A 12,709-nucleotide genomic window follows, 5' to 3' on the forward strand; every position below is an offset into this window, starting at 1 on the left:
GGGATGGGGGAGAGAACTGAGAATCAGAAGTATAAAAGTGAGAAGACTTGTGGGCTGAGATAAGAACAGTTTAATGAAATATTGTTATTATTATTTAAAAGAGACAGAAATAAAACTCCCCAAAAACAAGTGATACAAATGAAAATCTCATCACCCAATGTCCGAAGCCCAGCCTGTCCACAAGCAGTGACCTCTGCCCCATGGCCAGCTCTCCCCAGTTTATATGGTATCCCTTTGGCCACTTTGGGTCAGCTGTCATTATTGTGCCCCTCCCAGCTTCTTTCACACTTCCTCTCTTGCTGGCAGGGTGTAAGAAGCTGAAAACTCTTTGACTTAGTATAAGCACTGTTCAGCAACAACTAAAAGATCAGTGTGTTATCAATGTTACTGCTATACTAAATCCAAAACACAAGACTATACCACCTACTAAGAAGAATATCAACTCTATCCCAACTGAAATCAGAACAACAGTAAGAGACTGAGAGGTAATGAGAGCCAAGGATATAACTCAGGCAAAAAGAACACTGCATGGCATTTTTGTTTAAAATACTTCGAAGCAAGGTCTCTTTTATAACCATGGCAATCTCTTTCTAACAGAGAATTCTCCAGATAGACATGATATTATCTGAATGACTGATGTGTTTTGTAGCAGATCCCTGCACGCTTTGCCCTCTTCTTTACCCCTGCCCCATGTTCTGATTTAATCCTGTTAAGATGCACCTTTTTTGCTCAAATCCACATGACTTTACTATCATAATAGTTTGACCACACTGACAAGTCTAAGGCAACACTGTATTTTGAAATGAATTGAGAGAAACTGAGGTGGATGCAAGAAGAACTGAGGAGTGACAAACACAACACGCTTTTTTTAAGAAATATGGAAATAATTATTCCCTCTTATTTATTCATGTGCACAGCTGAAGCCTCATACAGGGAAAAAATACCTCATGTAGACAGAACGAAAGCTGACTATGTAAAAAACATTGAAGAATGCATCTAGTGTAAGAAATTCCTTGTTAGAAGAACCTGTAATAGCTTGAGCATAAATTTAAAGCTAGCAGTATGTATTTTAGTTTTAATAGTGTTATTGTCTTAGGCTAAGAAAAAAAGTTAGCCCTGTGTGCACATAAAGCAGATAGAATTTATCTTCAGGTGTTACAGGGAACGTTTCCAAATTCCTTTCCAAAAAGGCCTCCTGACTGGCATTCAGGACAGCCTGCTGGTGTCATTTGTCAGTCTGGAGTTTCTCTCTACTATCAGATCTGTGTTTTGTCATTCATAGTCTTATGAAGGTCATGATATTAAGTAATAATGGTAACACAGGTCAAGAAGATATTCTAGTCTCCTGCCTTGTGGAAGAAAATTTCACGAGGGAGGTATCGAAAGAGAAAATGAAAGGAAAAAATTAAAAAAACAAGGGAAATCCAAAACATTCATCTTCTCAGTTCAGAATTGTGTACATTTGACATTTTGTATCTAGCTATAATCTCAATTCCACTTCCAGGGTAGAAATTATTACTTGGATCTAAGACAGTTTACCAGGACTTTCAGTATCTCAAGGGAGCCTACAACAAAACTGAGGAGGGACTGTTCACAAAGGCTTGTAGGGATAGGACTAGGGACAACGGGTATAAACTAGAGAGGTGCAGATTTAGGCTAGACATAAGGAAGAATTTCCTCACCATGACGGTGGTGAGGCACTGGCACATGTTGCCCAGGGAAGAAGCTGTGGCTGCCCCATCCCTGGAGGTGTTCAAGGCCAGGTTAGATGGGGCCTTGGGCAGCCTGATCTAGTGGGAGGTGTCCCTGCCCACGGCAGGGGGCTTGGAACTGGATGACCTTTAAGGTCCCTTCCAACCTGAACTATTCTGTGATTCTATGATTCTATGACTTACCGACTAGGTGACAGGGCATCTGTAGACATTTGCAAGCAAGAAGTTTATATAGTAAGTTTCGTAAATAAGAACAACATTAGTTACTGCCTATCGCATAATATGAAAATAATTAGATCCTTCAACTAAAGGGCTAATAGATGCGATTCATATATCAATCACCCCGCCAGGGGCATTTAAGCAGGCCCGCCTTTTCCTAAGGAGTGCGGTCAGCCGAGCCCCCGCAGCGCGCGGGATGCTCTGACGGGGCTGCAGCCCCCGGAGCCGCGGGCGCCGCTCCCGCAAGGCCCCTCCGGCCGTACCGGGGACAGGCAGCGCCGTCCGCGCACCGCGCCAACCCCGCCTCACCCCGGGCAGCCGGCTCGCACCGCTCTCCTTCTCCGGCGCCCGGGCACCTCGTCCATTCCTCTTCATTCAGCGCGAGGTACCCGGTAAGATTCAAACCGCCACCGGCTCGGAGCAGCGGGGTTTAGCGCCCGCTGCCCCCGCAGGGGCGCAGAGCGACGCGGGGCGGGACCCCTCACCGCCTCGACCCCGTCCCTTCCCCAGGGGACCCCGCGACGTGCTCACCAGGAAGCGAGTGGAGCTGGTGCCCTGATCGATGGAGCCCACCAGCGGCCCCATCACCACCCGCTGCGACGCGGCCATGAGGGCGGCGTCCCCCGGCCCCGCCGCTGCCCGCCTCGGCCGCCGCCGCCGCCGCTCCTCGGGGCTTCCCCGCGGGACCCTCGACCGGCCCTGCCCGCGCGCGGCCGGACTGCGCGTGGCTGGCCCGGCGGAGGGCGGCGGGGCGGGGCGGGGGGCGCTGCCGCGGGCGTAGCCGCCCGCAGCCAATCAGCGCCGGGGGGCGGGGGAGCGGGAGGCTGGGCCGGGGAGAGGGGTGGAGCCTTCACGTGACGGGAGGCGAGCGGGAGCGGTGCCGGAGCCTCGCTAGGCGCAGGCTGACGGGGGCGGAGGGGGGAGCCGTTGGTGGGGAGGGCAGGCGTGGGCGTGAGGGGCCGTTGGGCATGGGGGAGCCGTTAGTCAGGGATTGGCTATGGGGGAGCCGTTGGCATGACGGGAACAGTTGGTCAGGGGTTGGCATGAGGGGAGCCATTGGCTATAGGGGCGCTGTTGCCATAAGGAGAGCTGTAGGTCGGCTTGGCGTGAGGGGAGCCGCTGGCTGTGGGGGAGTCATTTGTCAGGCATTGGCTATGGGGGAGCTGTTGGCCAGGAGCTGAGGTGCAGGAAACCTGAGATGTTTCCTGAGGGAAGTCTGTGTAACCGGGCAAGGGTTTTGGGAGTGCTGTGTGAGGCTCCCAGGAGAACCAGCTGGACGAGGTCCCAGGGCCCCAGTCTGGGGGATATGTGTTGTGTGGCAGCATTCCCTGGGGCGAGATCTGTGAGGAAGGAGAGCTGAAAGAAACACCCTTGCAGGCCCCCTCTGTGCAGCCGTCAACACTGGTGCTCTGAGGCGAGATCTAGCTGTGCAGAATGAGTGCTTGGGAGGTGCCAACCCAAGATGTCCACTGGAAGTCTGTTCAGAGAATCACTAGGTTGGAAAAGGGTTCTTGGATCATTGAGTCCAAACGTTATCTGCCATTAAATCATGTCCCTGAGCACCTTGTCTACCTGTCTTTTAAATACCTCCAGGGATGTTGACTCAACCACCTCCCTGGGTAGCCTGTGCCAGTGCCCAATGACCCTTTCTGTAAAATGTTTTCTTCCTGATATACAGTCCCCTGGCACTGCTTGAGGCCGTTGCCCCTTGTCCTGTCCCCTGTCACTTGGGAGTAGAGGGCAGCTCCCTCCTCTCTACAGCCTCCTTTCGGGTAGTTGTAGAGAGGTTTCCCCTCAGCCTCCTCTTCTCAAGGCTAAACAACCCCAGCTCTCTCAGCTGCTCCTCATAAGACCTGCTTTCCAGCCCCCTCACCAACTTCCTTGCTCTTCTCTGGACTCACTCCAGAACCTCAACATCCCTCTTGTGGCGACAGGCCCAGAACTGAACAGAAGTATTTGAGGTGGGGTCTCACCAGTGCTGAATACAGGGGCAGAATAACCTCCCTGGACCTGCTGGTCAGGCTGTTTCTAATACAGAATGTTCAGACCGAATGTTGTAGAGGAGGCATTCAAAACTGAATCATCACAGCAATGGCATCAGCTGAAAAATGTTAGCGGCCCCAAAGGGGCTTGTTTCATCTTTCAAACTTTACCGTGCACCAAGCAGAAATATTAACTTTTAAAACACGGGGTCTTGTCTTCCTCCCTTCCTACATATTGGCAACTAGTCCTTTAAGAAAAACTGCTGTTGTTGCAAGACCCATGATAGAATTGCAAAAGCTCACAACTCTGACTAAAGCACACGAGTTATCTAGTGGCACACGTTGCCAATAAAGTAGCCCCAACAGATTTAATTACATAGCTTCATCTTTGTTACAGCTCCCCATTAGTGGTAGTTATCCAAACTCAGGGTGTTTTGTTAGCACTGCTGCCTGATAAGCAAAATCTGATTTGGCTGCTTGGTAGTGTTTTGCATTACATCTTACCCAATGCTTCCAACATCTCCTTTTTTTGTTTGTTAGTGCCTCAGCTGGCATCTAGGAGCCTTAGTTTGGTCTGTGAACGGCACTATCTGTTAATGTGTAATAGATAGCAAGGGATTTAATTGCAGCCCATAAGTACAAAACCTGGAGTGAGACACATACGGTTTAGTACTAAGAACCATATTTTCAAAAGTGGGTAATGAAACTCTGGAACCACTTACCAAATAGGAAGGGTTATCTATTGTTCTAAAGTGTTATAACCAAGAATGATATTTTTCCTTAAAACTTAAGCTGTAGTTCAGAGATCAGTTTACTCAGGGACGTGCTTAAACCCATAGAGAAAGATCGACAGCAGGTCATACTAGAAGGTCAGAATGATCTCCCGATTCTGTGAGAAACCCTCCCTCTACATACTTAAGTAGTAATGGTGTATGTTTCTACTCCGAAGCCATGGGCAACAAATGCAGTTGACTTGAGAAGTTTATGCAAGACTACAGCATCTTGATGTTGATTAACAAGACAAGGAATTAGTTTTGTGGATCTTAGTTAAGTCTGAATTAATTAATATAATTGCTAGGAAAAGTGTGGTGCTTTGTGTTATTTCTTTTGTTTCTTTTAAAAACTGCTGTATAGTGTTTTGAGCATATTTTAACTCAGGATAAGACATGAATATTTTCAGCTGTTTTGAGGTCGCTCAGGATCCAAAGCAATATCATGACTGATACTCATGTAAAACATGAAATACTGCTGCACTTGTGTAAAATTTATAAAGATCACTGGTTTACAGAAAATTTCCATCTGCCATTTTCTTAGCTGTTCTCTAGCAGTGCTTGTATATTTTCATAAACCTGGAATGGGACGGTTGGCAATGATAACCTATGCCATTTCTTTAACCTGCAACCGACACAAGAGAGAGACAGAAGGGGGGAAGAATTTGATCAGAAACTACAAAAAACAGTCAGGGAGAATAGCTCATTCTTCCTAGCTCATTCAACAGTGTCGTCTCCATTCTTTTATGTTTCTATTCAGTGTTTGACTAGAATTTGATTTATTTTTTTTCCCTTTGGTATTTCTTATGCAACACATGAGTGTTAATATTTGCAGAGTTATTAGTACAGATATTGGGCACTGATCCAAGGAAGCTGGCTGCAGGGTAAGGAAGGGAGGAGCTGTGGCTATACTTTTACAGTAAGATGGTGTGAGGCTGCACTCTGCAGAGATAGTTTTAAGGGATATCTGTGTGGACTAATTTCTTCTGACCCTGGCTCAGATCTCATTGAGGCAAGTCTGCACAATGCAGCTTAGCTTGTTAGCTCTTCTACTCCCTTAGTAAAGAACATGTAAAATGGAAAAAAAATCAATCTAATACCCATCAAGTGCTAGTTGGGAGCCTTGTATATATTAGCATTCATGGCAGAGGGAGAGATTTTGGAAGTTAGAGATACTGCTTACAGCAATCTCAAGCCTGGCAGAAATAATGGAGTCTCCCATTGATACTGGAGAATTTAAATGCAACAAAGTTGAATTTGGTTCCCCAATTTATGAAGATGGCATGTGTTTTCAGCTGCTCATGCCATGAGGATTCCTGCAAATTGTGCCCTTGTTCCATATACAGCTTTTTGACCTCTTGTGCACACTGCAGTAGAATAGAAATTTCCTCCACTTCTGAGTATAGGCCTGTGTTTTATTAATAATTTAAGATACTGAACACATTTGAAAGACATTCATTAGGCATATAACCATTTACAATGTATTTTTCAGAGGCAACATAATTTGATTCCTATAGAATAATTTTTCAGTAGCAAGTAAACCCAGTTGTTTACTTTTGGTTTTGCTTTTTGTTTTGGTTTTGGGTTTTTTTTTTCCCCATCTCAGCAGAATGGAGTGGTGTTGGTAATTAAATTCTGCTCTTTCTGGCTGATTCTTTTTTATTGACCTCAGGTTAAGGACAAAATGTGACTGTGTCAGGCTACTCCAAGCATGTGATACAGCGTGTATTAAAGAGTGGGTGCCAGAGGTCCACATGTCTTTCACTCCTGCCTCTTGGTGACGGGGAGGGCTCAGCAGTCGAATCCTGCTCTTCCTTACTGATATCTGATCTTTGTGTTCCCCCAGGAAGAGCTGAAGGCAAATAGTTTGAACAAGACTGGAATAGCTGTAGGTATGAAGTGTAAAGTGTGCCAGAATAATGAGTCACGCTGTCACATACATCCTTTTGCCTACCGGGAACATGAGTGGTATGTGTGAGAGAGCATATGCCAGCACATGTGGATAAAGTCCATCTCTCTTACTGGCTCAGGGTGCAAACACAAACAGATCATGACCTTTGCTGCCAATGCCCTTACAGTTACATACATCATCCACACCACCTGTATGCAGGAAGCCTTTCCATAGATCCAGAGGAAGGAGATTAGAATGAACTACTCTGTGTTCTGTCTCCTCAGTTTATTTTGGAAGGTGTCCACATACAGTACTCTGTCACCATTTGGCAAGAACAGTTTTATTGTGAAGCCATGATTGCGGTGGTGCAATGAGCATCTTGCAGAATTTGTTTTACTTCTGACCTTATATTAGGCAATGATTTTCCCTGAATGATATTTTATATTTAGAATCATTCTCGCACTGTTCAAACCCTGAGCAATCATTGTTGCTGTGTCTGTCTTTCTGGTGGCCAAAAATAAAACTTAGATGGAACAAATTCACATTCTAAAGATAACTGGTACCAAGTACTTTGAAGCATAGCTATTAAATCAATAAATCTTTACATGTGTATTATGCAAATCAAAAAGGGAAAATCAGAAAAAAACCCCCCGAAGATTTTATAGAGAAAGAACTAAGCATTCTTAGGAATTAAAATTAATAATTCAGAGAAATATAAATATTCATTTGTAGTAGATACTTTGTGCTTTAAAATCTTTAACACTGAGATACTTAGTTTTCAAGGTTCCATACAAAAATGTGGCAACTTGCTGCAAAGTTTACTCCTGAAGGAAAATGTACATTGCACTGCAGGGGAGCATTAAAATGGAATTAGTTTTCTAGTTTTCTACTGGTTTTGTAGCAACTGTATTTTGCTAGCTTATATTTATTTATTTATTTTTACATATTTTTATCAAATGAATTAATCTTATTTTGTGCTCCATAGACAGATGATAGAACCTATTCTGTTCTTTACTTTAGCTTTGAAGTTAGCAGAGGAAAGGCAACTGCTGCTCATACAGGGCATCTTTTCACATGTTTTATGTGTTTTGTTTTGGGTTTTTTTCCACTGAATAGTGGATATTTCCAAAAATAAGCTTAAGTGAACTGGCTGTGCATGACAATAGGATTAGGAAAAAAAGGTGAATTGCTCTAAATACTGATATTTGACACTTTTGTCTCTAAATCTTGGCTCAAGACTGAAAATTTAGTGTTGCACACTTCAGGCTCTGGCTTCCATATATGATGAAGATAATAAAAAGAAGCAGCTGTGGAATTGTGTGAGAACCCTGAGACTGTCACTACAATAGATTTAAACAAGTTCTGTTAATGCTGCACTAACCTGACTGAGCTCTTACATTGTGCAGAAGGACTAAAGCAAAGCAGAAAGAAATGGTTTAGATGAGAGGTACCATATCTCTACAGAGAGTGCAGAAGGATAGTGTTTATTAAAACATACCATCAAATATACATTAATTTTGTAGAAATGTATTTATCTATACTAAGGAAAATACACATTTAGTATACTTAAGAAAATACATCCCTTTGGGTTTTCTGTTCCAATTTGGTTATTGCATGCTGAATTGCCGTGCAACATCCTCAGAAAGGGCACTGGTTATTAGGTAGTGGGCTAGTTATTTACTCTGGGTAATTAGATGGCCCCAGGATCCATGTATTTCTCTTATCTATGAACTTCAAAGCTCTTGTGGAAGGGTAATGCTTCTAGCACTTTTTTACAGATATGGAGAAAGGCTTAGAGCAGCTAAAATACTGGCCAGGGGTCATGTAACAAGTCCTTGGCAGAGCAGAAGTAAAGGACAGCTTTCCCTCGGGTCCAAAGGCACTGCATGCCTTAGCCACTGCCTTTCTTATGAATCAATAACTACATTCCTGTTAACCTCAGAGACAGCAGGACTGAATTATCTAATAATAACCAGCAGAGACAGGATTCTAAAGGGTAGTTTGATCTAGCCACACATAGGACCTAAAATATATTTTTACCACTACTGTCTTGGTCCCAGCTGTGCACAGCTTCTGCTTATTGTGCAATGGATGTGGTTTTTGTTGGATCCCCTCTTGAGTTCTCTGAGCTCATTAATATGGCAGAAAACATACCCAGACAAAATAAAAGTGGATTGTTTTCTGCCAAGAATCTGAATTGACTCACTCACTCTAGTGAGTGCCAGAGCTGGTGCCAAAACAGAGCTTTCCATGGCTAGGAGCATGGGAAAGGTTAAGAGTACATAGAAGATGATGTGGAGGAGACTAGGAACTGCATGAAATATTCAGCAACTGCAACCTCTTAGATTGCCTCAGCTGTTCACAGACCTTCAACCTCCATATCATCAAATCAAATGTTAGCTACATGCTGGGAAATTCTGGAGATATTAAAGGCTACACTAGTGCCATGAAGACTGAGCTACGCTGTCTGATTTTGAGAATATCTTGTATACATTGATGTTTTTAACTTTGCATACAAAACTAGCATTTCTCTTGTAAAACCTAAGGGAGAGCTCAGCTATACAGAGGTCTTCTGGGTATTCTTTATGCTCTGGTAATATTCTGAGGCAAAATTATTGTCCTGTAAACCCTGTCCAGTGTTGCCAGTTCCTCCAGCAGTACCTTAACATTTGGGATTACCTTCTGGTCTGGAAATACCCTGAATTTTTCTTGGGAATCTAGGGGTTCTGTATGTAGGGTTATAAATCCTTTCTGACTGACACTTGAGATAAATGAGGAAAAGCAGCATTTAGAAGTGAAGAAAAGCAGCATTTAGAAGTGAAGAAAAAGACTGGGCTCTGCAGAATCCAGTACTTATCAGCACAACTTTTACCACAGAAGAGGCTGACCATCTTATATGAGAATCGCAGTTCAGCCAATGCTTCCAGGGACTGGGGTATGAGAGGACTGATCCAGAGCTGCAGATTCTTTTTGATGCTAAGGTCTGACACTGATGTGATGGCACACACCAGCGGGCACTATTCCTGAAGTTTGTTCTCATTGTTTTGGAGTGTTATAGGTTCAAAGGAATAGAGACAGACACGTAATGCATAAGTCTTCCTGAGTCAGAAAACTCATTTGCTACGTAAGATGGCAAATAATAGTTCACTGGAGACACCAAAATGAACACCAATCTTTTGAAACTTCATTCAAAATGCTTTGCTGCATTTTAATTGGGAATTGAATTGGATTTGAAATGTCTTGAATTTCTTTCTGGGATTGCCAAAGCAGAACTCCAAAGCTACACTGATGGGGGTAAGACCCAACAACTCAGCTGTAGACAGAGAAGAAACTCTCAGAAAGAATCAACTAAAGTAAACTGCAAGAGAAGACAGGGAGGAAGCTAACCAAGCTGAAGCTACCCAAGACAAAAGTGCTCTTCAACAACAGAGAATAACCAAGGCCATGAGGTAAAAAAATAAAAAAATAAATAAATATAGTATCCTGAAGAGAATGTGAAAAAGTTGAAAAACATCTAGTAGATATCATTTTGGCATAAAGCCCAGTCATCCAAAGAGAAAGTGGGTATGTTGACTGATATTCAAAGATTGAATTTATATTTTGATAATATATTGTCTTCCTTTTGAGCATCTGCTGAGACTACGTATCTTAAGCATTACTTAGGAGAGCTAATCTAAAAAAAAGCACTTTCCTGGTGCAATGGTGGAGAAGCACAACATACAAACAGAATAAAATAACTTGTCTGAAACGGTGACTGGTTCAGCTATTCTTGCTTCTCTCCTGGAAGGCAAAGATGAACTGCCCACCTCACAGTCCTGACCCATCACAGGAACCAGCTTACCTTAGTCCAGGAAACCCAGGGTAATGCTAGGGTCAATACCCACTTCTCTCAGTGCCAGCTGGTTTACAGCCAAGCCTGAAGGGTAGGATGCTAGACCAGAGGCAAACGTACAGGATAACTTTCCCTGGAGTGACCATAATGTAACACTTATATACATAGCGTAGTGTCGCAGGCAACCAGCATGGTCAGATTTGTGTACTGCATTCTGAAGCACAGGTGCTTGCGCAAAGGACGCGTTTGTTACAGGCTTGTATATGCGACCTAAAACTGGCTCCGCCTATGCTATCAGTTACGCCTATTTCAGTAGGTTATTATGCAACTGCATAACCTACTGTACATGGTCAAATTATATGAATCTTATACATTGGCTGAATGGTTTTCAAATAACAGGTTCCTGCATTTTTTTAGTATACCTCAAAACACAGTTTCCTGCTCTTGTTTCCCAAGGTAGGTTCCTGGTGTCTGCAACACACTGTAGGCATGTTATTCCCTCATATTTCAGGGCCTTTGATACTTCAGTATACCCAGAAGTTGTTAATAGAATGTCCTAATATATTCATACTGTAAAAGTCCAGTAATGCTCTTGGCCTGTTATCGGAACAGCTTATTCATAGGTATTTGGTTTTCTCCAGGTTACAGCACTCTTCTGCAGGAGCAGAAGCTCTTTAGTTGAGAGCTAGAGTGGAAGCTGCTCCAGCTGCCTTGCTTGTGAGCCATCTCTGTGAGTATATTAACTTCTGTAAGCTGAGTTGAGTCTTCTATGCAAATTAATAACATACAAAAGGGTGATTTGTCTGTATATACTCCTTATTGAAGCTATTAGGACAAAAGATAATAGAGGCATAGATAAAATCATAAGGCTAGACATTCAGATGATGAACATCATTGTAGCAGTGTTAAAATTCATCTACTTATTGCAGAAGTAGAAAAATTACCTTTCTAATGGCATCATAAAGTTCCTATTATTCTAAGATAAATTCATTCATGGATGTTCATTCTGCATGAGATTATATTTTTGGTGTAATAATACAAAGAAATCTAATTGCTAGATTTAGCCTCTTTTATACATTAATTTCTACCATATCGTTTGAGACAAGGAGTCAGCCTGAGGCAGCACACTGCTCAGTTTGATTTCATATGCTATAGATGTAGTTTATTCTTTCTGTTCTGTGCAGAAAAAGCTCTATGTCTAATGACCAAGACACTGCACAGTAAGTACCGCACAGCTAAGGGTTTCAAAAGTATTTTAGGAAAATTCTTGCTCCCCCTGCAGTCAAAGGAAGCTTTTGCAGTGAATTTAAGAAGGGATGGAGACATGCGTTTCTCCTGTGGATGCCCTAAAATGTACTTCATGTTTCTTTATATGTATTTGTTTGCTTTGCTTTGTCACTGCCTACATAAGAAAGAAACAAGATTAAAATTTTAACATCAGAATAAATTTCCTGGAAGGACTGATTCACATTTTCTTTTTGCCTCTTCCTCTTTAAAATTTTGTAGTAATTAGAAGCCTGATATAAAACAAAACACTTTTCTATGGCTGAACTACTATATTTTCCTTACACGTGTCAGCTGAAGATTTTACTTTTTAACATTTTGACAACTGAGACAGTGTATGTGAAGTAGGTGATCCCAGCTAACAAAGCACATTTCTCATGACAGCTTGCTGGGCAGTAGAGGAAGGATTTAAAAATTGCATAACAGAATTAAGCACTAAACATTTCAGATGCTGTAAAGTCAATCAAAATAGAACTATCTATTTTGGCAAGTAAAGGAGAGATTTTTTCATCAAAATGGATTAACTCCAATAAGCTATTTTTAGCTTGGAATATTAGCTTTTCTCCAGGCCAGTCCCATAAAATTTGAAGATCAGATTTATGCTGTTATACAAAGGGTATCTCCTGAAATAAACACCTTCCACACTATCTTTTGGAAATAAAAAAACCCCTCATCAGGTAAACTCTTAACAGCCAGTCTTCCAAAGAAATCTGAATCACTCATTGAAAAAGTGGCTTATGGAAGGAAGGTGAGAAACTATTTTCCCTGAATGTGTTGTGTCCTTCTGCAGGTTGGGTAGCTGGTGTATGAACCCTGTATTCATTACAAAGTTGCTCTGCCTCTCTTTTGTTGACTCAAGTTCAGAGATTATCTTGTTTGTAGTAAAGTCCATTCTAAAATTGTATGAGCAATGCTCAGTTCATTTACCTCAATAGACAAGGAATGAGGAACTGGAAAAGAAGCAGTTCAAGGGTGGAGTGTCAATTTCTTAGCAAATATTGTAAAATATGTCCTGTCTC

At 42.6% G+C, this 12,709-nt stretch overlaps 1 protein-coding gene and 1 long non-coding RNA gene across 5 annotated transcripts in view; one reads left to right on the forward strand and one right to left on the reverse strand.

Annotated features, from left to right (window-relative positions):
* Positions 1–2,586, reverse strand: part of GK (glycerol kinase) — a 38,022-nt gene extending 35,436 nt beyond the window's left edge. For all 4 annotated transcript variants that reach the window (XM_069873586.1, XM_069873577.1, XM_069873568.1 and 1 more), the window contains exon 1: positions 2,463–2,586. In XM_069873586.1, coding sequence (XP_069729687.1) covers positions 2,463–2,540 — 78 coding nt within the window. In that variant the 5' untranslated portion in view covers positions 2,541–2,586. The remainder of the gene's footprint in view (positions 1–2,462) is intronic.
* A 7,389-nt stretch (positions 2,587–9,975) lies between these two features.
* Positions 9,976–11,626, forward strand: LOC138716880 (uncharacterized). Its single transcript, XR_011336757.1, has 3 exons — positions 9,976–10,023; positions 11,048–11,136; positions 11,591–11,626. It is a non-coding gene; the product is annotated as an uncharacterized lncRNA (long non-coding RNA).
* The last annotated feature ends 1,083 nt before the right edge of the window (positions 11,627–12,709 follow it).

Source organism: Phaenicophaeus curvirostris, chromosome 1, assembly GCF_032191515.1.
Source record: "Phaenicophaeus curvirostris isolate KB17595 chromosome 1, BPBGC_Pcur_1.0, whole genome shotgun sequence".
Lineage (NCBI taxonomy): Eukaryota > Metazoa > Chordata > Aves > Cuculiformes > Cuculidae > Phaenicophaeus > Phaenicophaeus curvirostris.